The 25,800-nt window shown below is 58.2% G+C and overlaps 10 protein-coding genes and 1 non-coding gene across 11 annotated transcripts; 7 read left to right on the top strand and 4 right to left on the bottom strand.

The window, feature by feature from the left end:
• Window positions 1-1,195: 1,195 nt before the first annotated feature.
• A1Q1_07852 (uncharacterized protein) lies at window positions 1,196-4,225 on the bottom strand (the record flags this gene model as incomplete). Its single annotated transcript, XM_014328798.1, has 9 exons — window positions 1,196-1,453; window positions 1,504-1,653; window positions 1,693-1,956; window positions 1,996-2,294; window positions 2,384-2,429; window positions 2,637-2,970; window positions 3,022-3,152; window positions 3,195-3,365; window positions 3,413-4,225. 9 exons carry the CDS (start codon window positions 4,223-4,225, stop codon window positions 1,196-1,198), a joined length of 2,466 nt encoding a protein of 821 aa, XP_014184273.1.
• Window positions 4,226-4,429: 204 nt separating this feature from the next.
• Window positions 4,430-4,906, top strand: A1Q1_07851 (uncharacterized protein; the record flags this gene model as incomplete). Its single annotated transcript, XM_014328797.1, has 2 exons — window positions 4,430-4,722; window positions 4,762-4,906. 2 exons carry the CDS (start codon window positions 4,430-4,432, stop codon window positions 4,904-4,906), a joined length of 438 nt encoding a protein of 145 aa, XP_014184272.1.
• Window positions 4,907-7,679: 2,773 nt separating this feature from the next.
• A1Q1_07850 (CAMK family protein kinase) lies at window positions 7,680-9,557 on the top strand (the record flags this gene model as incomplete). The annotated part of the gene is made up of 2 exons (XM_014328796.1): window positions 7,680-7,755; window positions 8,152-9,557. The coding sequence occupies 2 exons, from the start codon at window positions 7,680-7,682 to the stop codon at window positions 9,555-9,557; spliced, it is 1,482 nt and encodes a 493-aa protein (XP_014184271.1).
• A 964-nt stretch (window positions 9,558-10,521) lies between these two features.
• On the bottom strand, window positions 10,522-12,239 carry A1Q1_07849 (pol II transcription elongation factor; the record flags this gene model as incomplete). Its single annotated transcript, XM_014328795.1, has 2 exons — window positions 10,522-11,074; window positions 11,131-12,239. The coding sequence occupies 2 exons, from the start codon at window positions 12,237-12,239 to the stop codon at window positions 10,522-10,524; spliced, it is 1,662 nt and encodes a 553-aa protein (XP_014184270.1).
• A 434-nt stretch (window positions 12,240-12,673) lies between these two features.
• A1Q1_07848 (uncharacterized protein) lies at window positions 12,674-13,407 on the top strand (the record flags this gene model as incomplete). Its single annotated transcript, XM_014328794.1, has 4 exons — window positions 12,674-12,695; window positions 12,746-12,844; window positions 12,898-13,043; window positions 13,090-13,407. The coding sequence occupies 4 exons, from the start codon at window positions 12,674-12,676 to the stop codon at window positions 13,405-13,407; spliced, it is 585 nt and encodes a 194-aa protein (XP_014184269.1).
• Window positions 13,408-13,478: 71 nt separating this feature from the next.
• On the bottom strand, window positions 13,479-15,337 carry A1Q1_07847 (chaperone regulator; the record flags this gene model as incomplete). The annotated part of the gene is made up of 6 exons (XM_014328793.1): window positions 13,479-14,093; window positions 14,137-14,215; window positions 14,256-14,632; window positions 14,704-14,787; window positions 14,881-14,984; window positions 15,283-15,337. The coding sequence occupies 6 exons, from the start codon at window positions 15,335-15,337 to the stop codon at window positions 13,479-13,481; spliced, it is 1,314 nt and encodes a 437-aa protein (XP_014184268.1).
• Window positions 15,338-15,648: 311 nt separating this feature from the next.
• On the top strand, window positions 15,649-18,747 carry A1Q1_07846 (uncharacterized protein; the record flags this gene model as incomplete). Its single annotated transcript, XM_014328792.1, has 4 exons — window positions 15,649-17,640; window positions 17,727-17,908; window positions 17,983-18,264; window positions 18,306-18,747. The coding sequence occupies 4 exons, from the start codon at window positions 15,649-15,651 to the stop codon at window positions 18,745-18,747; spliced, it is 2,898 nt and encodes a 965-aa protein (XP_014184267.1).
• Window positions 18,748-19,196: 449 nt separating this feature from the next.
• Window positions 19,197-21,518, top strand: A1Q1_07845 (Aromatic-L-amino-acid decarboxylase; the record flags this gene model as incomplete). The annotated part of the gene is made up of 10 exons (XM_014328791.1): window positions 19,197-19,210; window positions 19,259-19,266; window positions 19,397-19,498; window positions 19,625-19,806; window positions 19,933-20,052; window positions 20,127-20,570; window positions 20,620-20,779; window positions 20,829-20,884; window positions 20,950-21,114; window positions 21,165-21,518. 10 exons carry the CDS (start codon window positions 19,197-19,199, stop codon window positions 21,516-21,518), a joined length of 1,605 nt encoding a protein of 534 aa, XP_014184266.1.
• A 968-nt stretch (window positions 21,519-22,486) lies between these two features.
• On the top strand, window positions 22,487-22,936 carry A1Q1_07844 (uncharacterized protein; the record flags this gene model as incomplete). Its single annotated transcript, XM_014328790.1, has 1 exon — window positions 22,487-22,936. One exon carries the CDS (start codon window positions 22,487-22,489, stop codon window positions 22,934-22,936), a length of 450 nt encoding a protein of 149 aa, XP_014184265.1.
• Window positions 22,937-23,701: 765 nt separating this feature from the next.
• A1Q1_07843 (uncharacterized protein) lies at window positions 23,702-24,133 on the top strand (the record flags this gene model as incomplete). The annotated part of the gene is made up of 1 exon (XM_014328789.1): window positions 23,702-24,133. The coding sequence occupies one exon, from the start codon at window positions 23,702-23,704 to the stop codon at window positions 24,131-24,133; it is 432 nt and encodes a 143-aa protein (XP_014184264.1).
• A 398-nt stretch (window positions 24,134-24,531) lies between these two features.
• Window positions 24,532-24,653, bottom strand: A1Q1_t104. The gene has a single exon. It is a non-coding gene; the product is annotated as a tRNA-Pro (tRNA).
• Between the last annotated feature and the right edge of the window lie 1,147 nt (window positions 24,654-25,800).

The following is a 25,800-nucleotide window of genomic DNA, read 5'->3' as shown; positions in this document are numbered from 1 at the left end:
ACTTGTCCCAAGAAGCCAGAATGAAGATAACGTTATCTGCCCTCCTGGTCTCGTCGCTCAAGGCTTGGCCGCGACTGCGCCTGGATGCTGACGCAGGACACAACACCACGGGACACGCCCTGTCCGCCAATGAAGTCGGCGCAAAGCGCAATAAGCTTCTTACGCAGGGTCTACTTCGCGCATGCATACCGTGTCGCTCGCTCCCCCCTGTGCGTGCTCGTGCACAGACATCCAAAGAGAGTTTGGGTTGGGCGCCGAACGTAAATCTTCCAACACTGGGACAATGGCACTGCTGTTGCGAGTTTCACGCCTCCCGTGTCGCGAGCGAGACTCCAGACCACCACCTCCTTTCTGCCTGTCCTGTATGTTCTGGGCGGGCGGAGAGCTTGCGTCAGGCCAAAGCAGCGTCCATGCGCCTCGGAAGCATCCTCGATGAGTCCTGATGATGCTGAGAACATGGTGGGATCCGCCGACCTGGGCGTTCCGGACGTTCCAAACATTCGGGAGCGCAGCTGATTACACACAGCAATTTACATTCCCTGGGATACTGCTGCATGGATGCGTGAAGAAGGATACGCAAACGCAGACGGCTGTGTGTGGGATGGTATGCGCATAACTATCGATGCCTCTTTTGCTCGGACGACGGTGCGGCGACGATCTACAAAATGCCTCAACTCCATTCACCAAGCTTTGCCCCTTCCGAGCATCCCGAGCATCCTGATGGGCAGGACACTCCATATTCGTGCAGTGACTCAGATTATGATTAAGCTGGCACGGTTGCGCAGTCGGCGTCTGCCTTTCGCATCTCCCGCAACACCACTTGGCAGCGGGCAGCGGCCAACGGGCGTGTCTTAAGCAGCACACGCTTCAGAGCCAACTTTGACCACTGCAAGCACGCACACGACGACAACCTTGCTTGTCCCCGCTGCGCCTGCAAGCAGAAGCAAGAGGCTCCAGGGTGAAACCTTCCTCCGACGGTCGCGCTCATTAACTTTGGCAACTTGGTCTGCGGTGGGTGTTCGGTTTCGAGGCTGAAACGCGCCCACCCGCCTGGTTCTGGGGCCACTCACCTTCTTGTGTCGAAGCTCACCGAGAACGGAGCTTCGACGAGCCCAGCGTGCCGATTCGCATGTGCGTGCGCAGCCACCGCGTTGAAGCATATGCACATGAAACATAACATAAATACAGGTGGAAACTATCGATACAGGTGAAAGTGTAAGTTCACAACTTGGAGGATGGGCTGCGCGGCCGTGCAACCTTGGCTGGAGTTCACGGGCGCCGCAAATGTGGAGGACGCCATCTGATCTCGAGTATGTCGAAGATCTCCTCCTCCGTACGCGACGCAACGATCTCGCCCTCCGTAACCTTCTCTAATTGCCTGTTCCGGATGACGTTCCGGTACAGCCCGCGTTGATTGAGCGAGAAGCCTCGTTTGCGCGCGTAAAGACGCATGCTGCGATTGAACTGCACAGAGTCAGCTGCAGGCAGCGTACAGCAACTCACGATGGCATTGCCGGTAAAGTACAGCAGCGCGGCACCTTTCTGCTCCCAAGGGATGGAGAGAATGTCGATGCGCCGATGAACACCATTCGGGAGTCGGCACACCCCCATCCACGTGCACTCGAGGTCTTGCCAGTCGTTTGGCGCGCCGAGCTAAAGTCAACGCTTGTTGCAAACGCCAATTAAGCTTACTGCATGCGTGATGAACTCCTTTTTGGTCAGCGCCTCGACGACTTTGCCGATAAGCCCCTGATGCGTCTTGCCATCGGAGGGGTCGCGCGTGATGAGAATGTCGATGTCACCAGAGTTTGCTTCGCCGCGTCGGTATGACCCCATGATCTCGACAAAGACCTTGTCGTCGAAGGACAGCGTTTGGTCACGAACGATCTCAAACAACTGGCGGCACTCTTCCCTTGGGATACGAGCACAGAGATCATCATACAACTTGACGCCTATCTGCAGGAGTCAGCCATACTGCATTTCTCTTTCACTCACCTTCTGGCCAACTGTTAGGCCAAAGTCCTTGGTAGCCAAATCCTCGATGGAGCGCGCGCCACGACTGTAAAGCTCGTGGGCACACCTGCTACCGACACCGTAAACATTCTGAAATTTGGCAATGGTTCGGGCTTGGTCCGTGTCTTCGAAGTAGAGCCGACCTTTGGCTCCTGTCAGGATTTCATCGATCTGTCGCATCAGCCTGATTGAGACCATGAGACGTACGCGCTTCGCCATAGACTCGCCCACAAACCGCAAATGACGAATCTGGCTGCCGCTCTTGATTTGCTCTGGATGACCTGACGGTAAGATTATTGCCTGCACGTTTCCACTTACGGCGGATAACACCAGCAACTATCATTAGCTAGGGCTGTTCATCGAAACTCACCTCGAGAGTACTGAAGGATTGAGAACTCATTCTTGCCAGGTGTGGCCTTGTAAATGGCATGGAGTTTGTCAAACTCTTTCGCGAGCGCTTAGTTCGGACCCTCTTTTTTGCCAGCACTCGGCTGCCCGCACTTGAACTTGTCTGCACGTGGGTTCGGATTGCCTTCGTAACGGGCCATCTCGTCGGCGCCGTCTTCCTCTTCGCTTTCGGCATCGGTCTGGGGTAAGTCAAGCTGTCGCGCTGTTCAGCTTACCCCTGCCTCAGCTTCCTTGACTTCCCCAGTTTTGATGCCAGTTATGAGGCGGTCCAACGCGTCCTCTTCACCGCTCGCCGGCTGCACCCACCCAGGCCCTGCTGCAACCTCATGACTCGTGGCTAAGGGCGCTTGGTCGCTCCGGTTTGCGCTGGCGATGGGAGTCTGCGGCTGGGGGAGAATTGGTGCAGCAGAGGTTGAGGCATTCGGTGCGGTCATCCTAGGAACCGATTTCGTCGCGTGCGCCCATGATTGATAAGCATTGTAGCTACGCTTGATGTGTCTCGTTAACGGCTCTGACGACTCAGTCTCTGTATCAGATGAGTCGTACTTCCTGGAGATGTTAACTACGAAATGGAGGGCCTCCGCAAAACGAATGCCTCACCTCTTTCCACCCTTAGTGGAGCCTGTGAGCTGCTGGGTGATGTCCGACATCCTGCTTCGAGTTCCCTTCCCGGCGGGCTGCTTAGAAAGCGTAGTGGGCGGGAACGTCAGGTATGGCGTCACATCGAGAACCTGGCCCTTCCGATCAGCTCCTCATTCGCTGCAGCAACTCACGGTCAATTGGCACTGCACCACCCAACTCCACTTGACGCAGACGGTGCCTTCCGGAAGTTCTGACAAGGTCTGCAGCCCAAGTTTCTTGGCGAGATTTGACGCTGAACTTCCGTGGTCCCATATAACATGGGTTACTGCTGTATCGGGCTGGATGACGACGGATCCACCGTACTCGGCAATCTGAGATCAGCCAGGATATGGGCCAATGCGACACCTACCTTACTCCACCTGGAACCATGCTTGGTTCCGCATTGAGGCCCCTCTGGAGGCATGCAAAAGCGCAATCCCTTGAAGACCTCTGAACGCGGTGTCGCTCGAGTGCTCCTGAGTCCAATGGGTCGTCCAAGACCCTTTCCTCTACCTCCTCTCGTCGGTCCCTGGCCCACCCGGTTCGCCGCGGCGATGATCTTCATGTTGAACTCATTGAACTGGTTGGTGAGCTTGGTATACGCCACTTTCTTCAGCGTCGAGTCATCGCCTAGGGGAGCGGGACTAGCAGGATCATCACGCCTTCCCCTTCCCACCGATAAGCCGGACGGAGTCTGCGTTGGGGTTGGAACATTGTCAGGGGTATCGAAGGCAGTTGGGGGTCGAGTAGAGACCGTTGGTGTAGATGCAGAGGTACCAAGGGGGGGTTGAGGTCTAGGAAGAGACTTGGGTACAGGGGGCGTGTCAACGACAGGGGTGTTAGGTCCTTTGAGGGATCGCCCGTCACTGGGCGTTGCTGGCACGTTGCCTGGCAATTTCGTTGACACAGAGGGTAAGGAGTGCGAAGAACTCCTCTGGTCGTGAGGTAGAGCAGGTGCATGATCGTTGCTTGCGCTCATTTGAAAAGAAACATTGAGAACGTCAGTTTCTGTCGTGTGCTGTCGAGCGCCGGGCCCAGCTGAGGCGCCCTCGATGCTGCGAATGCGCTTTGCGAACTCTTGTTGTTCTTCGGGGGATTCTTGCCACCAGTCAGAGCCGTCCAAGTCGTCCAGCTTGGACCAAAGGTCATCACCCCAAGTCTTGAAGGGATCATGCTGGCCCATGTCTGCCTGGCCTTGGCTGGGAGCTGCTTGCTGCAGGCTTCGCGCGTAGTGGTGGATGTTGTAGAACTAGTGCTGAAGGGCCACACCGGCTGACCGGACTTTTGTCAACAATGGCCGTTCGGAACCAAATAAACACACATTTCGCAGAAGTGGAGGTCAGTTGAGACTAATCTTGATTCCGCTCTATTCACCACAAACAACACGATGCCCCGCCTGCAAGCCCAAGATGCCCCCTACACTCCGAGTGAAGCCCCGGAGGACGTTATCATCGTCCGCCTGGGTGCTCCAACGGGGTCAAACAACTTCAATTCCACCGGTGCGGATGGAGTTGAGCGTCTCGTGGAGCTTCCAGCGAAGATTCGCAAGATGACGCTGGCTTCACGGGGGATGTTGGCGTTCGTGCAGCTGTTCGAGCAGTCAGACTCGCGTGTTGCTGGAGAGGTGACCCATGTGATTTCTCCCCAGGAGGTCAAGGCTTGGCGGAAGACCGGGGAGTGGTGAGCTCGACGCGTGGTTGCCTGGCTGACCTATCACAGGCCATCCACATTGGACACGCAGCAGCAACCACAGCAGAGGGCCGGGGACAGTGATGAGCTGCCAGAGAACCCCAACCGAAGGCGGCAGGTGGAGGCGGACTCTGAGGCCGATAGCTCCGAGGAGGAGAGCTCTGACGAAGAGTGACTAAGCCACAACATCCAATCAGCATGACATCAACCACCAGATGATCCTCTGCTCACTGCGAGCCAGCCGGTGACGACAATAATAATGACATCAGCTACTTTGATGGAATTGTTATCGGATCACTGGAGATCACTGGATCACGGGATCGCGGCGGCGGACTTAGGACCATGGGAAGGATCACTGATCTCTAGCGTGCACAGCCGGGAGGGCGGGAGCACTTGCGTCAGTGTCCGCTCTCTCCGGCGGAAAGCTGTAGCGTGCACCGCCGAGCATTCACCACAGATCTCAAACCCCGTAGCGCGCTGGGATATTGAAAGCAGGTTGGGAGCGAACAACGGGGAGCCGAAGAGGCCCGACCCACTCGGCGCAACTGATGTTGACGCCTCCACCCGCACCTCCGCCGGAAAGCAGTAGCGTACGCCGCTGAGCATTCACCGCAGATCTCAAAGCCCGCAGCGCGTTACGCGACGGAGGCAGATGAGAGCCGAAGTCGAGCAACCGACGAGCTCGCCGCAGGGTGTGCGCGGCACAGCCTCCCGCACCAAAGCTATAGCGTACACCGCCGAGCAATCACTACAGATCTCAGGGCCCGAAGCGCGTTAATTGACGGAGACAGATGAGAGCCGATGTCGAGCAACCGACGAGCTCCCCGCAGGCTGTGTGGGTCACAGCCACCCGCACCTCCGCCGGAAAGCTATAGCGTGCACCGCCGGGCATTTACTACAGATTTCAAAGCCCGTAGCGCGTTACTCGGCGGAGGCATAAGCTGGTCGTGAGGCCTTGGAGGTCTGGCAATCTTGCCACCACCTCAAATCACCCATATTGCGTCCGTGTTCACTCTCGCGGAAAGCTGTTGTGCCCGGCCGAGCGTTCACTACAGAAATCCAAGCCCGTAACGGGCTGCGATGGCGAAGGCAGGTCTACCGACGGCCAGAGGACTGAGAGGCCCGGCGAGCTCGACGAATCCGACGAGGACGAACCCCTTTGCGATGCGTCAGCGTCGGCTTCCCGTCGGAGGAGCAGTGCGTACCGCTGAGCATTCACCACAGATGTCAAAGCCCGTAGCGCGCTGCGATGACAGGCCAGTCCGAGTGGTGACGACGAGGCGGCAAGAGGCGCGACGAGCTCGACACATCCGATGGGGGCGAACCCTTTCGCAATGCGTTAGCGTCGGTCTTCCGCCGGAACACTGGTGCACCGCCGAGCATTCATTACTGATCTCAAAGCCCATGGCGCACAGCGATAATGAAGGCGGGACGCATGAAGACGATCTGGGCGGCAGGATGTCCGACGAGCTCGACGAATCCGATGAGGACGGACAGGACGGACCCTCGCGATGCGTCAGCGTTGGCTGTCCACTGGCAGTCTAGTGCACCGCCGGGCATTCATCACTGATCTCAAAGGCCGTAGCGCACTGCGATAATGAAAGCGGGACGCATGAAGACGATCTGGACGGCAAGAGGTCCGACGAGCCCGACACATCGGATGAGAACGGGCCCACTGATAAGGCGTCAGGCGTTGCCTAGCGTGCACCGCCCAGGCTTTCACGACTGATGTCAAAGGCCGTAGCGCACTGCGATAATGAAGGCGGTACGAATGGAGACGATCTGGCGCCAAGAGGTCCGACGAGCTCGACGCTTCTGGCGAGGACAGACCCACTGATAAGGCGTCAGGCGTCGCCTAGTGCGGACCACCGAACATTCACCTATGACCTCAAAGCCCGTAGCGCACTGCGATAATGAAGGCGCGACGAACAAGTACGATCTGGCGGCAAGAGGTCCGGCGACCGCGACACATCCGATGAGGACAGACCCACTGATAAGGCGTCCGGCGTCGACTAGTGCGCACCGCCGAGCCTTCATTGCAGACTTCAAAGCCCGTAGCGCACTGCGATATTGAAGGCAGGGCGCATAAGCGTACAGAGGTCAAGAGCATCGGAGACCGAGTACGTTGGAAACCGAGTACGACCGACGAGCACATCACCGCAAAAGGCATGGGCTCGATGGGCCGTAAGTGCAGTTGCGTAAGCATTGGCTCTGCGCGGCTACGGAGTAGCGACTAGAGCCTGCGGCAGATCTCAGAGCCCCTAGGGGTGCGCTGCGCTGCGACAACGGCGGCCAGACTTGAACGACCTTATAGGGCTGACGAACTCGACGGCGACTCGCGACCCCCCCTTCCGCCAGCGGCGATCTGCAACTCGTACAACATGATGTCTTGAACACTTCGATGACTCCTCAACACGAGGTCCACACCACCCCTCCGGCACACCACAACTACATGAAAGCAACATCACACAAGACAGCATGCATGTTGTGCTTGCTTCCATGGTCGCTTTCGTGCTTGCTCGGACGGTGGCGTGTGTGCGCGTCCCGTCCAGGTCCCTATGCCGGCTGAGTGAAGAGCCTAGCGCCTATCGAGACCCTACCAGTCGCGATCGCGGGATCACTATGCTCGATCGCAACGAACCCTTCTGCGGTGCCGCTGACGTCCTCGCAGCACGCAGCGCGCTCGAGAATGGCCCCGCTGTTTGCGTTCTGTATCCATGGCCCCCACATACTGACCGCAGCGGTGGGCTCTGAAAGATATATCAAGAGACCGTTTTGCGCTGTTGGGAAATCTCCCTACAACTCTGCTCTCCCCACCGTCCCCAACTACTTTCGTCGTTTCTAAGGCTTTAACGCTGTAAGAACCTCCAAACCGCTCATCTCAGATCTCCCGATCAAGAATCTCCAACTTTCCCGCTCTAAAAACCTCAAACTCTCAAGTTTTCAAGATGTCGTTCTCGTTTGTTTCCAACTTCGAGTCTGTCAAGGCCAAGGTCGAGGACCAGCAGGCGAACAAGGTTAACGGTGAGTTTTCATTGCCTTCAGTGGTCTCTGGGAGGTAGTCGGGGCTTGGGGAGCGCGTTGGAGGTGTCTGAGGACGCCGGAACGACGTGAGCGGACGGCGGATGGTTGGGCGGCAAACATTGTTTGGCCTGCTGCGACTCGCATAGCGTCAGCTGCTTCGTCCCTGGGGGTGATCTCCACCACCCTCTTGTAGCTGTTTCTGGGGCAGTCCTCCGGCCCTGCGGGGCTATCAGGAGCTGTGGGAGGGCGCTGGAGCAGCCAGAGCGGGCGGCAGAAGTACGGTGGCAAACACTGTCCGGCCGCCCGCGCATCTGCCGTATGTTGCACGCTAGTAGTTGTGACAAGGAGCATACGCCATCCCTCGTTCATGCTTGCAAGTGACTGACATGTTTGTAGCCTTTGCTGCCCCCAAGACCGACGCCGAGATGACTGGCAAGTTCGACAACGTCGACTTCAAGTTCTCTCCTTTCCAGGAGTACTCGCCCGCTTCGCTTTCTTCGCTTTCGGTTGTTTCGTCTGGCTCGTCTTCTGCTTCCGGTTCTTCTCTTTCTTCTGTTTCCGACTTTGGTTGTGTTTCTGGTTCCTTTGCCTCCATTAATGCCGCCCGTGGGCCTCTCTCTCTCTCTTTCGGCGAGTCGCAGGCGCTGGACGCCGAGCTCGCCGCTTCCAGTGACTCTTGCACTTTGGCGTCGGAGGTCTCGGACCTTGTCGATGCTGAGGACTGCCAGGTCACTCGTGCTGTTACTACTGACGCCAGCATCGACGAGCTTGAGGACTGCTTCTTCTTCATCCCCGACGAGGAGCTTCCCCTCAAGTTCCGCGAATACGGCTCCGCCTGCTACGAGCTCTCTAAGGACGACATCGGCCGCTCTGTGCAGGAGCTCTGGGGTTACCCGGCGCCCTGCGAGACTCGCGTCGTCAAGAAGCTCGGCCAGGGTGGCTTCGGTGCCGTTTACCACGTCGAGGCCCTCGTCAACGGCTCCTGGGTGGACCAGGCTTTGAAGATTTTGCCCCGTAACTCTGGCTGTATCGCTTCCTTTAAGACTGAGATTAAGACTTCGGAGAGACTCAGGAACGCTGACTTTGACTTCTCTGACCGTGTCGCCCTCGTCCAAGACTACTGCTTCAACGAGCTCGCGCTTTTCTTGGTCTACGACTTCTACCCCGCCGGCGCTCTTCTCGACTACATGAGGAACGACAGCGTCGACAACGACACCAAGCTGCGCATCTTCTCCGACCTCGCCTACACCCTCGAGCAGTTCCACCGCGTCGACATCACCCACGCCGACATCAAGACGGAGAACATTCTCGTGACGGAGCGCGACGGCCGACCTTTCCCGGTGATTGCTGACCTTGGCCTGTGCAGGCACATCGAGTTCGGCGATGTCCTCACGGAGCAGATCGGCACTCCTCAGTTCATGGCTCCGGAGGTCTGCGACTTCGGCGGAGAGGGGTGGGGACCGCTTGCCGACGTGTACTCACTCGGTGCGACGCTCCATGAGCTCTACTTCGGGATGGGGTGGTGGGAGATGGCCAAGGGTAACTGGGGGGAGAAGACGATGTTGGGGTGCACTGACGAGTGGTTCACTGACATCCTTCCCACTGACCCCGCCGCGATCCTCATCGAGGACCTCATCATCCGCTGCTGCGTGGCCGACCCCGCCTTCCGCCCTGCCGCCTGCCTGATCGCCGACGAAGTTCGACACCGTCTCGCCTACGCCGACTTTGCCGGCGGTTCGCTTGCGGAGTCGTACGACGTTGTGGAGGCTTGGAACATTGAGCAGGCGGCCGACACCTTCTAAGTGAGTAACTTCCCGAAACTAACATCCAGGTTACCTCGTCGCGACAGACGCGCAAGATGATACGATTGCTTCAAGGTAAGTTACCCCCATGGCTGACACCCAGGTACCACGTCACGACTCCACGATCAGCCCGCCGGTGCCGGTCATCACAACCCCAGCTTTGGCTATGATTACCTCCAGACTGGGTAGGCACCAGCGCGCTCGGCCCCGATACGCAAGAGAATCTGGATCAAGTTGTTCAGGTGAGTCCAGCCGATCCGGCCTAACACTGTACAACTTGCCCGGGTCCCCCAGCTGGTCTGGGTCTGGTTGCTCTGGTCTCCAGCTGGTCTGGACCGGACGTGCCATGCTGCCCATGTCTCTGTTAGAGTTTGATCGGGTACGTCGTCGAGATTCAACTCTTGAGGACTACCCAGACCGAGGCGCAACCCTCGGTCCGGGGGGTGTGTGACCCTGCCAATGAGTCCGCTCAGGTACGGTCACCACTCCAGGATGTGGGCTGGGTGTCGTCGACGCTCAGCTCACAGCCTGGAATGGTGGCAATATCTGGTCGAAACTCAGGTGTGGTCGCCGTGACGGGGTATGATCGGAGTTGCCGTGCACTGCGTGTGCAGAGGTGGTACAGTCGGTGGCGGCCGATCCAAGGGTTGCAGTCAGTGTTGATAGAGCGTGGTTGGTGGTGTTGTCTGCGGCTGCTTGCAGTTGGCCACTGGAATTAGTGTTTGGGTGGGTGGCGACCTTAGGTCGGCAACATCTCGTTCTTTGGCGGCCAGACCAGGTCGCGCGGTGGCGAGGCCGGGTCCAGTGGTAGCGCGGCCAGGTCAGGACACAACGTCCACCTGACCGGGACCGGGGCCAGCTGCGTGCTTCCACAGCATGCGTCCCCTCCGCGCAGCTTGCATGCGCCTCCGTTTCATGCTTGCATTTTCCTTCGTGCACAGAACCAGCAATGCATCCATCTATCTTACAAATCCTTGACCATGTACGGTCCGTCGAGCCAGTATCCAAACCTCCTGTAGTAGTCCCTCGTGCCGACGCCCGAGATGACAGCAATGCGCGTGCTTCCGTGCTCGTCGCGCGCAATCCTCTCCGCCTCCTCCATCAGCAGTGTGCCGATACCCTGGTGCTGGAACTTCTTGGGATCGCGGCTATGCACGGGTGCCGCCGTGCCGTAGACATGGAGCTCGCGCACGAGCGAGCACCCGCCAGGCATGCCGACAAGCTCCTTGCGGAACGTGCCCTCCTCGGAGCACTTGCGGAGGCGCAGCAGGCCGACGAGAATGTCCTGCTCCGGGTCCTCGTACGAGAGGAACGTCTCCCAGCCTCCGTTCGCCGTGTAGTCGCGCCGGAGCAGCTCGAGGTCCTGCGGCCGGATGCGGTTGTGGATCTCGTGCAGACCCACCTCGCGGTATCGCACGTCGCGGCACTCGGCGCCAAAGTCGCGCATACGAGCCAGCGCCAGCTCACGCAGGTTGCCGTTTTCAACTCCGGAGGAGACGAGGGGCATGGGGATGTCACTGTATATCAGCTAACGCTTCGAAGGAGACCCAGCTAGAGAGGAGAAACTACTTACCGCTGCACTCGGTAAACACGCGTCCAGGGCGGGACGAGGGCCATGATACGAGCGACGATGTCGACAAGCTGGTTCGGCGGGTAGTTCTTGTACTTGCCGGTGCGCCAGAGCTCGTACAGACCAGTGCCACGGATGACGAGAGTGGGGTACAGCTTGAGGCCATCGGAGCGGAAGGCGGGATTCTCGAAGAACTCCTGGAACTGCCAGATGTCCCTCTCAACGCCGCAGTTGGGGAGGTCGGGCATCATGTGCGCGACAATCTTGTACCCAGCGTCCTTGGACATGTGGAACGACTCGCTGACGGCACGCACAGTGTGACCACGGTTCGTGTCGCGTGCAACGTCCTCGTACACGCTCTGCACACCAATCTCGAGTCGCGTGCACCCGTACCGCAGCATCTGGGAAAGGTGCGGCTTGAGGCAGTAGTCGGGGCGCGTCTCGATCGTGATACCGACGCACTTCGTACGTCCCTGCTCCGAGAAGCGGACTGCCTCATCCACATCCTCCGCCGTCGCCCCCGAGAGCGCATTGTGCAGCCCCGCAATAAACCGGTGTCGGTAATCCTCGGGCATGCTCATGAATGTTCCGCCCATGATGATAATCTCGACCTTGTCGACCGAGTGGCCCAGCGAGCGGAGCTGGTCCACGCGCCCCCGCGCCTGGTCGTACGGGTCGTACCGTCCACGAATCGCGCGCATGGATGTCGGCTCGTAGCCAGTGTACGACTGGGTTGAGTACTCAAAGTCCGAGTCGGGACCACCGGGGCAGTACACGCAGATGTTGCCCGTCATGGCGACGTGCGGGCAGCGGTGCGGCTTGCACATGACCGCTACGACGGCGACACCACTCGCTGTTCGCACAGGCTTGGCGCGGAGCCATCCCCTCAGCCTGTCCTTCCACTCATCCGGCACCGCGGCGAGCACATCCGTCAGACGCGGGGTCGCACTCAGCTTGTACTTGCGGGAGTACTTGTTGCGCAGCGAGAAGAGGTCGGGAGCCTTGACCGGGTCGGTCGACGATGAAGCCGCCTCATGCGTCTCAATCAGCTCGCGGACAATCGCAGACACCGCGAGGAGGTGCAGCTCGGCTTGCGAATTCTGCGCGATCATGGCGAGGGTATTGGTAGGGGCGGGGAGAAGGAAGGGGTCGAGGAAGGTCTGTCGGGAGAACGGTTGTGAGAAGTTTTGAGGTCGTGTTCGGATTCAAGGTCGTCGTCGATGTTTTTAATGTAGAGCTGGGTCGGGACGAGGTGCTTTCCGTCGTCGAGAGTCCTCGGATGTCGCGAGCAAGTGACCGATATCGAGGCCGGGTGTAGTAACTCGTTGAAACTCTTTGGATGCTCGAAAACGTGCCCTGGGTGGCAAATTCATCTGGGTCCGCCTGTAATGATGATCAAGCGCTCATTACCCTTACTGGATTAGAAAAACCACGTGGACCTTCTAATACACACTAGGGTCTGATCCCGCAACAACGCTGGACGCTCGCTTTGTTGGTGTGCTCATCTTTCAGCTTGTCCCCGTTGATGTCGGCCGCACCATCCACAATGACGAACGCGTCAAAGACCAGTGAGTATGCCTAGACGTAGCTGGTAAGTTCCCGAACAAGCTGACATCAGTCCCGCGCGATGGCCGGTTGCTCGCGCTGATCCTCGCGTCCAAGGGCATCCAGGATGCCGACGAGCGCGTGATCCACCAGCTGCTCGACTTTGCGTACCGTGAGTGTTGAGCATGCTAACCTCTTGACCTTTGCGATTTAGCTGACAGTCAGGATACACCGGTGACGTGCTGCAGCAGGCGCAGGCGCTCGCCGACCACGCTGCTCGACCAGGTCCGGGCAAGATTGAGAAGGAAGATGTTGAGCTTGCCATCCAGCTCCGACGGCGGCATGAGTTTGTCGAGGCGCCTCCGAGAGATGTGAGTTGATTTTAGCTGTTGTTTTCAGTTGCAAGCTGACGTACAGTACCTTGTGAATCTCGCGCACGAGCTGAACAGCCAACCTCTGCCACCGCTGCCCGAGTCGTTCGAGGTCGTGCGCCTTCCCCCTCCCTCTCAGCGCTTGACGGAGGTCACGTTCGACCTCGTTCCGGAGACAGCTGCTCTCAGCGACGATGACCTGCGCTCTGATTCGGAGAGCGAGAGCGACGACGACGCGGACGGTGATGAGGAGGAGCCGCAGGGCGATGCGGATGGTGAGGAGGAGGCTGATGGCGAGGATGAGGAGATGGAGGAGGTCGTCGCCGAGCCCGAGCGCGAGGTTGACGAGGACTACGACGCATGATCGTGCAGCAGGAAGAGGCTCTAGGGCTATGTACCAATACATATGTAATTTGATCTACACCATCTACGTTTCTATGAGAGATACCGCTCAACGACCTCGGCGCCCTCGTCAAGCGCGATGTCGTCCAACGGTCCCGGAAGCTGGACGTTGTTGCCGTCCTGGCGCGACGCCCACGACGGACCCGGCATCTGCACCTCAAACTTGATGACGAGGTCACCCTTCCCTCCGCCGCGGATCGGCATGCCCTCCCCGCGTATCCTGGCCTCGTCACCGTGCTTGATAACACGCTCGCCGCGCTGGCTCACGATGCGGATGCCTCGTCCGTCGAGGTGCTTGACGACCACACGGTTGATGCCGAGGAGAGCCTCGGACAGCGATATCGGGACCATCACGCGCAAGTCCTGCGGGTACATCGGGTTGCGAGAGAAGGTACCGTGACCGCCAATGTTGATGTGGAAGATGACGTCGCCTGGCGGCACGTCTGGCTCCTCGTCGCCCTCGCCGCGCAGCGCGATGCGTTCTCCGTCCTCTGTTCCCGGGTCGATCATGAACTCGACGCGCTTCTTCTCCTTCCGCACCTTCTTGCCCTCGCACTTCTTGCAGCGGTCCTTCTCGCGGATGTGCTGTCCGGTGCCATCGCAGTCCGGACACGGCGAACGCACCTTGCCCACGATACCAGGAGCAAGCTGATGTCAGCTACGGCCTCAATACCACAGCTGTGTTACTCACATGACGGTCGGCGAAGACGATTCCCTTGCCCTCACACTTGCCACACTTCGTCATCTTCATGCCCTCACGTCCGCCGCGCCTGATGTTAGCTGCCGGAGTCCAAGCTCAGCTACACTCACCCTTTGCAGTGCTTGCAGATTCGGTCACGCTGCAGCATCATGATGACCTTTTTGCCCTTGTACGCCTCCTCGAGTGAGATCTTGTACTCGATGTTCGTAACATGTCCTCGCCGGGGTCGCGGACCGGGTCCTGCCGGGTCGAAGGCGAAGGATCCTCCAAATCCGCCCATGCCACCGAACATCTCGTTGAACAGGTCGTCCGGCATACCACCGCCGCGGGGCGCACCCTCTGGTCCGTACTGGTCGTAGGTTGCTCGCTGGCTGTTAGCTTGCTTCAGGGAAGACACCGCGCTGGTCGCCGCATCGGCCGCTTCACTCGTCAAAGCTCTAAAAGGCCGTTCCACCCAGTCAACAACAACGACGGATTGTCCTCGACTCTCTAGACAAGGCGAAGAACGACGAGTGTACACGGGCTATGTCCCCGAGCTCCCGGAGCCTCCGCACTCACTTCGTTAGGGTCTATTAATGTCTCGTAAGCCTGGCCGATAGCCTGGAAGGTCTCGTGGGCGGTCGGGTCATCCGGGTTCTTGTCCTATAGCCTGTTAGCAACGACGGACCTAGCATCGAAAACGATGCCCCATTGTCGAGGGGGTGACAGCCGGTGGCAATCCGGGTGATGACTCACGGGGTGATGCTTCATGGCCTTCTTCTTGTAAGCCTTTTTGATCTCAGCCGCAGTGGCCTCGACGTGGACCTCGAGGAGGTCATAGTAGAGGGTATCAGCGACCACTGAATATCAGCCAATGAACAACACATGAGGGACTCACTGGTGATATCTTTGAGGTCGACGGCAATGTTGCGACACAGGGAAGGACACTCCGATGATGCAGGCGGCTCAAGATTTGAGGATTGAGGAAAAATCGGGTAAAACCCCAGGCGGGGCTCCGGAAGGACAAGTGATCAAGCTCAGCCAGGGCGTACAGGGCACGCTGAGCGCGCGATGCGTGTTTGAATTGGGGGTAATCAACACGCGACGCAATTAGGACACGTTTGTAATTGGGGTATTGTGACAGTATGGAACTCGTACCTGGACTATTAATAAGATCCCGTTGCAACGTAAGGTGCCATCCATCGTGAACCATCGCAGGGCGAGACCTCGCTCGCGCTCAAGGTCTAGGGCCCGTCCAGCGCTTATCCCAGTACTCGACTTCCTACTTTTCCTCTTGCTCACCTGTCTTCTCTGTTTCCTCCTTTTCCCTCTTCAAAGAACGATACGACCCGACGAAGTGTACCTACAGGCGACCTAGATCGTTAGAACAGCTAGAAACGACCACTGCACGACCACCACCCCTCCCTTCCCTCCACTTTCCCCCCTGCTGTGAGCTCGCTGCCACAGCACCCACAATCTTGTGAGCCGTTTCTCTGTTGCGACCTCGCAGGCGCAGCCAGCAACATGTCGTCCCCTTCCAAGATCGACCGCCTGGACGCTGCAGGCTCCGACGCTGGCACTCCCAAGACCTCCCTTGACAGGTCGGCCAAAACGCCCTCTCCCAAACCGAATGCCAGCAAAGTTAGGGGCATGGCCGCACGCTGGGAGACCAAGCCGGACACTGCACCGGCAGCAAAGGCCAAAGCCCAGCCCAAGCGTCTTAATGCAAGGCGTCCGACCATAAGTACGGCTTCTCCCCGCTCAGGCTCTCCCAATGCTTTGGGTTCAAGGCCCGGTCCAGGTTTGAGCTCGCCCGGAGGTAAGCTCAGCAAGTCGCCCATCAGTACCTCGCCCAACTCGTTCAAGTCCGTCGACCCAAAGTCCTTCAAACCGAAGAACGGCAACAGGCTGAGTGGAGGTTCTCTGTCTGCCAAGACGAACGGTACGGCCATGACGCGTTCAGGCTCAACGGGTGCTACGGCATCGGACGCACTGGCCCCCTCTGACGCGGACCCGGCATCGAAGAGTGACACGGAGAGCTTTGTCTCGACCTTGAGCCCGAGCAATGCGAACACGAAGCTGGAACCTAGTCCTTCGATCAAGAGCGAAACACCCGACACGCCCACGGAGTTCGACAGCGTCCCACTCAACGAGGACGACCTGCCGGGGCCCGAGCGCAAGCCTAGCAATGGATCTATCTCGCCTGTCAAGATGAGCCCCAGCATCGTGGCCGCCACGCCCGTGGTTGAGCCTGCTGAGGTCCCCTCTCCCGATGTTGAACTGCGAGTCGAATCTCCCAAACCTGATGTGACCAACGAACCCGAGGAAGGCACTCCTCAGGCTGCGGCTACCTCAGGCACCGACACCGACCGCCTCTCATCTGTAGCTTCCAACGGCGACAGTGCTTCGCCCACGACCTCACTCGCTCCGGAGCCGTCGCCTGTCAAGTCGGCTTTCAACTCCTTATTCGGCCGTGTCAGCCCCTCCATCTCCGCCACTTCTCCTACGACCACCACCACTTCCGAAGTCAAGGGCAAGGGCAAGGCCTCGGAAGAGACTGTTGAGGAGACAGCGAACGGAGCTACCACCCCAAAGGATGCTGCCACGAAGAGTGAGAGCCCCGTCAATGAGAATGCCACAGGTGAGGGCAAGCCGGACACTCTCAAGGTTGAGACTCCGAAGGTCTCCACGTTCTTCGCATCTGCGTCTAAGACCTTTGGCGGTTTCTCATTACCTTCGGTGACTCTGCCCACAGTTGCTCGAACATCCGAGTCAGCCCCTGACTCTGCCTCGAGCGATAAGGCTTCTACCCCTCCGGTCACATCTTCTGTCAGCTCGGATAACCTAACCCCCGCAGACCCACTTCAGCATCAGCCCGGCCATCAGAAGACCGGAAGCCACAGTGCGGCCAACTGGCGCACGACCATGTCCAACACCATGTCAAGTCTTCTTCGTGGACAATCAAACGTCACTCCTCCTCCCCCTATTCGCACCGGATCTAGCTCGGCTGCATTCATCCTGAAGCAGATCGACTCTCCCACATCGATCCGTGATCGCCGCATCTCGCGCGAGGCCGGTGGCAACACAGCTCTTCGAGAGGGCTTCGAGCGTGTGCGCAACGAGATGGAGGGCGCCGCTCGTGAGCTTCGACGTGACCGTGCCGCTCGCGGCTCTTCCCCGGGCGAAGAAGACGAGGTTGACTGGACCTTCTGGGGCGCCGTCGTTCAGGATTACGAAGAGGTCGCCCGGACGCGCCCCAAGGAACTCTCTCGCGCTATCCAGCAGGGTATCCCTCCCGTCATTCGCGGTCCTATCTGGCAGCTCATGTCCAGTGCCAAGGACACCGAGCTCGAGGAGACGTACAAAGCTTTACTCAAGCTTACCTCTCCGCACGAGAAGGCGATCCACAAGGATCTTGCCCGCACATTCCCCAACCACCAGTTCTTCCAGGGTACTGGAACCGGACAGGAGAGTCTGTTTATGGTCGTCAAGGCTTACTCCCTGTACGACCGCGAGGTGGGCTACACCCAGGGCCTTGCATTTGTCGTGGCAGCGCTGCTGCTTCACGTGAGTTCTTAAACAGACGCCCGACTGACATCTAGATGCCTGACGAGGAAGCGTTCTGCGTGCTGGTCCGACTCATGGACTCGTATAACCTTCGCTCGCACTACCTTGCCGAGATGCCGGGACTCCAGCTGCGCTTGTACCAGTTCGATCGCCTCGTCGAAGACTGCCTTCCACTTCTTCACAACCACATCGTCCGGAAGGGCATTAAGAGTTCCATGTTTGCCAGCCAGTGGTTCATGACGCTGTTTTCCTACCGGTATGCTTTTCGCTTCTTGGCTAAGCTGACGTCAGATTCCCTCTCGCGCTTGTATACCGCGTGTTCGACATTGTCCTTGCTGAGGGCACCGAGGCCATGTTCCGGTTCTCGCTTGCTCTCCTTCGTCGATCGGAGGACGAGCTTCTGAAGCTCAACGAGTTCGAGGACATCCTGCACTACTTGTCCGGTGACTTGTTCGAGGTCTACCGCGCCAAGGAAGGGGAGCATGTTGTGGATGAGACCGAAGGCCAGCCGACTGCCGCTCAGGGCGAGTGGCGCACCAACGACTTCGTCCGTGACGCATACGATGCGCGAATGTACGTTTGCGGTTTAAATTTCAACAGAGCTGACATTACAGCACGCCGCTTATGCTTGACGCTTACGAGAGCGAGTGGACGGAGAAGTGCCGGGCTCAGACGGCGCACTTGCGCGAGGTCGAAGCTCTGCGCTCCGCCAACCGTCATCTCAGCGCGCAAGTCAAGTCGCTCGAGGCGAGCGTCGCGGCGATGAACACGGAGCACGTCGATCTAGTCAAAGAACTTGTTATGGCCAAGATTGCTAGAGAGGAGATGGAGACTGAGCTGGTCAAGTACAAGGCCATGTGCGCCCAGCTTGCCCAAGCTCAGCCCGGAGAGATCACACCTCCCTCACGACGCTCCAGTGACATTCCCCCACCGCTCCCAAGGAAGCAATCGCCGCGCGGTAGCCCGCTGCTGAGCGGTATGGGCAGCGCAATGCCCAACATCAAGAGGGTCGCATCTGCGCTGTCCCAACGCAGCAACACGTCCAACACGGATTGAATCCAGCCGCGCCGCCAAAGCCGAGTGCAAGTGCAGGCGACTGGCTTCACCTGGCGGTCGTGGCTTGCGTAAAGTCAACACCTGCCTGTCAACCATTGTATCATAGTACACGCCTGGCCGTACCCGGCCGCCATACATATATGCATGTGAACGTCTTAAAGAGCAGTCCAGCGTCCCGACGGAAGAGACAGGCAGCGCTCAGACCGCTGGCTGAGTAAGTCCAGGCATTCTGCCGTCCGGGTAACTGTCGGCATCCAGGGAATCAGGCGCCCGACTCCGAAACTCGGGCGTTCCGAGGTTTCGACCTCCACCCAGACGACCCGATCACCTCACCGTCCACCTTCTTATCTCTCCACTTTCTTGACGCGTTGGTTTTCCCGTTCAGGCGGTCGATCACATAGCGGCCCTATCTCGATTGTGACATTGGACCATCTCTGATCCGAGGCAAAATGGATATCGAGGAGTGAGTTTGACTAAAGGAAAACTGGGCTGACAGACTAGATTTCGAAAGGCAGGTGCGTTCGTTTGATCGGCAGGTGGAGGTGGGCGTAAGCTGACTCGACCTTCCTCAATCGTCTTCCTCGCGACAACACCTCGACTGTTAACATTCATTCCTCGACATGCGACTCGTGAACCGTTGAACATCTAGGCTATGCCGCCATCGACCAGATCTGTGACTACTACCAGACGCTGAACCAGCGTCCGGTCAAGTCCGAGGTCAAGCCGGGCTACCTCCTCGAGCAACTGCCCAGTGAGTCTTTGGTCCTTCTCCATGATTTGCCTTCCTCGTCCTCTGATCACTTCCGACATTCGCTTTCTCTCTCCCTATTCGCTTCGCAATAGCTTCGAGGCGCATGACTTTTACAGCTAACTCCAGCCTCTCCCCCGGCCAAGGGACAGCCGTTCAATGAGATCGCGGCCGACTTCCAGGCGCGTATCATGCCGGGAATCACGCACTGGCAGCACCAGAAGTGGTTCGGATACTTCCCCTCCGTCGTCACCTTTGAGTCGATTCTCGGCGATCTTTACTCGTCCTCGGTCACGAACCCCGGCTTTAACGTGAGTCACCTTCACGTCGCTTGCACGCGGCTCAGCGCGCTGGCAAACGACCTTCCTCCGCCTAACTGAGGAAGGCGCTGTGAGCAATAAGCTGCAGGACTCGGACTGGAGACAGCTGACAGACAGTGGTCGTGCTCGCCTGCCTGCACTGAGCTCGAGCAGGTTGTGACGGACTGGATGGTGGAGGTCCTTGGGCTGGACCCCGTCTTCCGCACCTCGGGCGGAAAGGGCGGTGGCATCATCGGCGTGAGTATCATCTTCACTCCGCGCCTCGTCTTCCCCGGAGCTGGGTGGGCGTGATCGTTCTTAGCTAACGGCAGAACTCTGCCTCCGAGTCGTGTCTGACCGCCGCCATTGCAGCTCGCGAGCGCGCTCTGCGCTACCTGGCTTCACAGGAGTCCAAAACTCTGAACGGACTGGGGCACGACGGTGCCGCGGGTCACGTCACCCAGAGCGGCACCGCCACGCCGCAGACGGCCGGTGGGCCGACGGCTGTTCCGCTCTCTGTGCGCGAGAAGCACACGAAGAACCTCGTCATGTACGTCTCGACTCAGACGCACTCTGTCGGCTCGAAGGCCGCCCTCATCCTCGGCATGCAGTGCCGTGCTCTTCCGGTGCATGCGCCCGACTACTCGTTCCGCGGTGATGTTCTCCGCAAGGCGATCGAGGAGGACGTCAAGAACGGCTACATCCCCTTCTTCGTTGTTGGTACCGTCGGATCTACGAGTTCCGGTGCGGTGGACCACATCGCTGAGCTCGGCGAGGTTGGTGAGTAGCTGAACAGAGCGTGTCAAAGCTGATACCTCAGTTAAGGACTACCCGACTGCGTTCCTTCACGTCGACGCCGCCTGGGCCGGCGTCGCGTACGCTCTTCCCGAGCAGAGGAAGCCGCTCCGTCTCGACGAGGTCAACAAGTACGCCGACTCGTTCTGCACCAACATGCACAAATGGGGACTCGTCGGATTCGATTGTTGTGAGTATCATGCGCAGCTAGGGGGGTCCTGCATTAGCTAACATTACAGCGCTCTTTTTCGTTCGCGACAGGCGCGACCTGACTGAGGCGCTGGACATCACTCCGGTCAGTTTACGAAGTGCTCCTGCAACGGAATGAGGCAGATCTCTGAAGCTGTATGATTAGATCAGGGAGCTAACATTCAGGCCTACCTCCGCACGAAGGAAGGCGACTCAGGCGCCGTCATCGACTACCGCAACTGGCAGCTGGCGCTCGGCCGACGATTCCGTAGCATCAAGCTCTGGTTTGTCCTGCGTGGTTACGGTGTCGAGGGCCTGCAGGCTCATCTCCGAAACGTGAGTGCTCAGAGCAGTCCCATACGCTTCGTCTAGCTAACTGGACCCAGGGCATCGAGTACTGCGAGCAGCTTACGACGCTCGTAAAGCGCAACGCCTCTTTTGAGATCGTTGCCCCGCCTATTCTTGGACTGCTCGACTTCCGCCTCATTACGGACCCGAAGGCGGAGGACCCCGAGCTCAATGCGCTCAACGCCGAGCTCATGGATCGCCTGAACTCTCGCCCTGAAGTCATGCTGACCCAGACGGTGCTCAAGTCCGTCGAGAGCGAGGTGTACTGCATCCGCTTTGCTATTGGCGCTCAGAAGACGACGTGGGAGGATGTTGAGGAGATCTGGCACGTTGTGGAGCAGGAAGGCGCGAAGCTTCTGGGCGAGTGGAAGCAGAAGCAGGTCGCGAACTAGGCGCTCGCTCGGAGAGAACCGAGTGGAGTAGAGGGCAGGGTATGAAGAGTCTGACAATCACCTCATTCCATTGCACAGGATCCTTGGCTGGTGATCCACGAGTTACATGTACCTGGGGATAGTGATTGGATCAACCGCCTGTTCTTCTCCCGCTCCTCCCGCTCGTATCTGCGGGCATGAAAACCTTGACCGTCGTCACAACCACTGATAGCCTCACACCAATGTCGCCTGACAATCTAGTACAACGCAGTTTTCGCTGGGTCCTGACTATGAGCTCCATCCGAGCCAAAGAAGTACAGCCACATGTTGCTACTCCACTGACGGCATTGGTGCTTGAACGCCTGGAAGTACCTGATGCCCCCACTACTCACACGAGTGCAGCACATGTGTCTCTTTACCCTGACGGATACGCCGTCAATAATTACATTCCACCGGCTCCTAGGGCCCACTCGTGGTTGTCTTTGGCGCGTGATCAAATGTCCTTCGAAATCTCCTGACTTGACATCATGTGCCACAAAGCATGCTGGTGCTAAGTTTTGGTCCATTACCGCTCGTGGCAGTCGCTCCATGTGCTACCAGCGGTCTTCCATCAATGACCGCAGATAATTACGAGAGAAGCATACAGCAGGTCTGGCAAGTCGCAAAGATTGCTGAGTGGGCCTGACTGACTGCGTGGTCTGGGAGTGCTTGGCATGGAAGTTGGCTGGACAGTGCTCCTGCAGAACTATCTCCAAGTGCGCGCGGCAGGCGAGTGGCGTTATCACCGGGATGCCCGCCTCACGTCGCCGAAGCATATAAGACGGTTAGACGTTCTATGTTGAAGCTTACCAGGACCAACTGCGCTCCTTGACTTGCACTGTGAGTTCAGATTCCGGAGCGCCATAGTCGCCCGATTTATGCGGCTTACCCCTGTTCGTGTACAGTCAGACCTCTAACGTCAGACTTACTTATATCATTCACCACCGAAGATGCTCTACAGCTCCTTGCTTCTCATCGCTCTGTCGTCCTCGACCCAAGCCAAGCTCTGGGGATGGCCAGAGGACGACTTCTCAATCCACAAGCAAGAACTACAGGCGAACTTTAAACCGCAATCGCTCGGCTCCGAGTCCGTCTTCTGTCCGGGCTGGGGCAAGTGGTGCAAAGGCGACAAGGGAAATGATCCGAGCTGCGAGACTCTGAACAAATTCGTGTATTCTGGCCGAATGCCAGTCGGCAACTTTTACATCGAGAAACCCAACTCTGCGCAGATCGATTTGTGGCGCATCGAAGGTACTGAGACGTACAACATTTTCGAGAGGGGCGGGGACGGCACCATCCACGGCCAGTGCCAGTTGCACAAGTCGTTCCGCGAGGCGTGCCAGTACACTGGATTCACTGAGCTGTGGATTCGGCCCATGCTGCACTGCTGGCAGTGGTGATGTAGCCAAAGTTACTGGAAACCAGATTGAATTAAATGATAATTAATGCAAACTCTTGTCCAGAGGTAACCAATTGGGCTACGGACGGCCCACGATGTAGCCACTGCTCGGCGGCATTATGTCGCGCAAGGATAGCTGCTTGCAGTGCGCGACTGCAGGAACAGCCTCAGCAGATCGCCCTTCAGCTCACTGTTCCCCGATGCAAGTTTCCAGCTCCGAGCACTCACCCTCTTCTCCAGCATCAGGGTCGAAGTCTTGCTCTCACCCTTCGGCGTCCGACGCCGTGCCTGCCAAGCTCCGTTCTCCACGTATCGGCGTCATGGCGCCGTCACATGCTGCGCGGCGCCGTCACGGGTCGCGACCATCGGCGGATGGCCGCATACGAACTCCACCTCTTGAAACACCTGTAGCTATTGCGTTCTACCATGTGACAGTTCGTGGCGATGCGTGTGCCTTCGGCGGGATAGGGAATGTAATCGATGCCGTCACGGCCATGTCTCCCTTCCTCATCCTCCGCTACAGGGGTGGACCAGGTCCAGCAGAGAGGCGAGTGGAGCAAGTACACGATTGTATCAGTAACGGTTCTGTGAGAGATACATAAGACACCGGGTTCCCTAGTTATCTTGGGCACCGCTCCTGCGCCAACATCGCCTACCTCGTGAGTCCACTTGTGCATGTGGCGGTGACCACCTCGCTCTTGCCCACGTCCCAACAACCCTCAGCACCAGGAACTGAGCGCAGAATCTTACAATACCAATCTAAGCAATGCTTCCGCGAGTTTCCCTCTTCCTCCTCGTTGCCTCCTTGGCTGATGCCACGCTCTGGGGCTGGCCAGGCGAGTTCACCATCAGCTCTTACATGCGTCTCATCGCCTATCCGCCGGGCGACTATGGGGAAACCTACTACACGTGCAACGGGTGGCACAACTGGTGTGATCTCAGTCAGTGCGAAGCGATGGAGCACTTCAAGTGGAGTGGCCGATTCCCGACCGGCTACGTCTATGCGCAAAAGCCGAACGCTGCTTGGATGGATCTCTGGCGCCTCGAAGGCACGAACACGTACAACATATTTGAGAAGAACGGCGACGGTACGGTCCACGGGCAGTGTCAGGTGGACTCGATGCAGCCCGAAACATGCGAGTATAACGGGTTCACAAGCGACAAGGCAATGCCGTACCTCCACTGCTGGCAATATTAAGCTGCTGCTCCTGTGGCTAGCCGTTCGTTTGAAGTCAACGGGATTCCCCCCAAGGTATGATCAGTAATCGCTCACCGTAACCCCCATAAATATTCGTATTGTGAATCGCTTGAAAGGGCTTGGAAGACAAATGCAGTTCCGTATGATAAAGGAACTCTCCTGATCAAACTGTTAGACGGCGCCTGTGCACTCTGACTCGCGCTCCTCGATCACCTGCTGATAAGCAACCTGCGGTCAAATCCAGGCACGCCCGACCTCCACCTCACCTCCACCTCCACCCCCGAAATCTCCTTGCCATCACGTTCGACCCTTTCCACCTCTCCAATCGTCTTCCACAATCATCTCCCTTCGTGTCCAACGACTGTCCAATGCGTAGAACCTCCGGGAGATGTCAAAAAGGTCCTCGCCGGGATTTGAACCCGGGGCCACTCCCAATCACTCCTCAGAAGAGGAGCTGGAGGCAAAGCTCAAGATGTTAGATCACCCTAAGAGAGTATGATAACCACTACACCACGAGAACGTCCTGTTTTTGGACGAGAATTGCGCTCGGGGGCTGGCTCATGAGCAACGGATAGCCACGTGGACTGATTACTGGGACAGAAGCGGAGGCGAGAGTGCATGTGCTCCTGCTCGCTGTGTTGGAGATGAGATCGAGTGGCCGAAACATGAACGAGGTAATGTTAGACTTGATTAGGAACGGGATGGCGGTGAGTCTGCTGCAAGGAGGGCACTGCAAATGTGCTAGGAGGAAAGTACCGTGGAGGTGGACCCTCAATCGTTGACTAGCACTGCACTGTGATGAGAAGAAGTGAGTCAGCGAGGTTGATTTCGCAGGAACGGGTCACCAGAATCATACAGCTTTGCTTGGCTGCGACTTGCGCAGGCGGCGGACTCCGAAGCACAGCAAGCGACCAAGGGCGCCACCGGGCCGTAGCGCCCGCCACCGACTGTCTCAGTGTCGACCATGACCGTTGCGCCCCTCGTCCTCGTCCGGAGAAGCGATCTTGCAGATTCGCGTTTTCCCACGGTCTCCGTTTGTCTGAAACACCTCCTGCACGGCCCCTTATCGACCTCTTCTCACCCAGCCTGCACTCTCACTCTGAAGGTAGTCGGGAGATAGGACAATGCCGGGAACTTCATGAAATGTCACGCAGCTCACGCTGTTCATGTTGCATTCATGAACGGCCATGTCGCTCATGTAGATAAGCGGATGATTGGCCGCCTCTCTCTTCGGGAACGTCGGGCGATCGTACCGAGTTATCGACGTCATGACCGGTACCATCGCCCTGGTGAGCTGTTGGACCACGCCCGAACCCGAGACTAACGTTCTGGATCAAGCATGTGTGATGCAGCTAGGTACGAGCACACCATCGTGCTCTGCATGGTGTGCGGTACGCTGCCCGCTTGTGCTTCCGTGCTTCGCTGGCAGCCATGACAGTGCGGCGAAGCATACGGAGCCCGAAGAGCGAAGCGCCTGAGCGTTCACCCGCAGTCGGGGAAGGCACTGCCAGATGTGCAGTTTCGAGCAGGTGAATGCGTCATGCCCAGGTCCGAACGACGTACCGACGTCTCCGGGGAAACTTAAGCTTTGGCGAACCCGAGTGGATTGGAACCGAGAGGGCATCTTTTCCGAACGTGGAAGCAGCGCTCGCTTGAGAGTGTGAGAG

The sequence above is a fragment of the Trichosporon asahii genome, assembly GCF_000293215.1.
Source record: "Trichosporon asahii var. asahii CBS 2479 unplaced genomic scaffold scaffold00002, whole genome shotgun sequence".
NCBI classification, from domain to species: Eukaryota; Fungi; Basidiomycota; class Tremellomycetes; order Trichosporonales; family Trichosporonaceae; genus Trichosporon; species Trichosporon asahii.
This window is presented reverse-complemented; position numbering and strand designations above follow the sequence as displayed.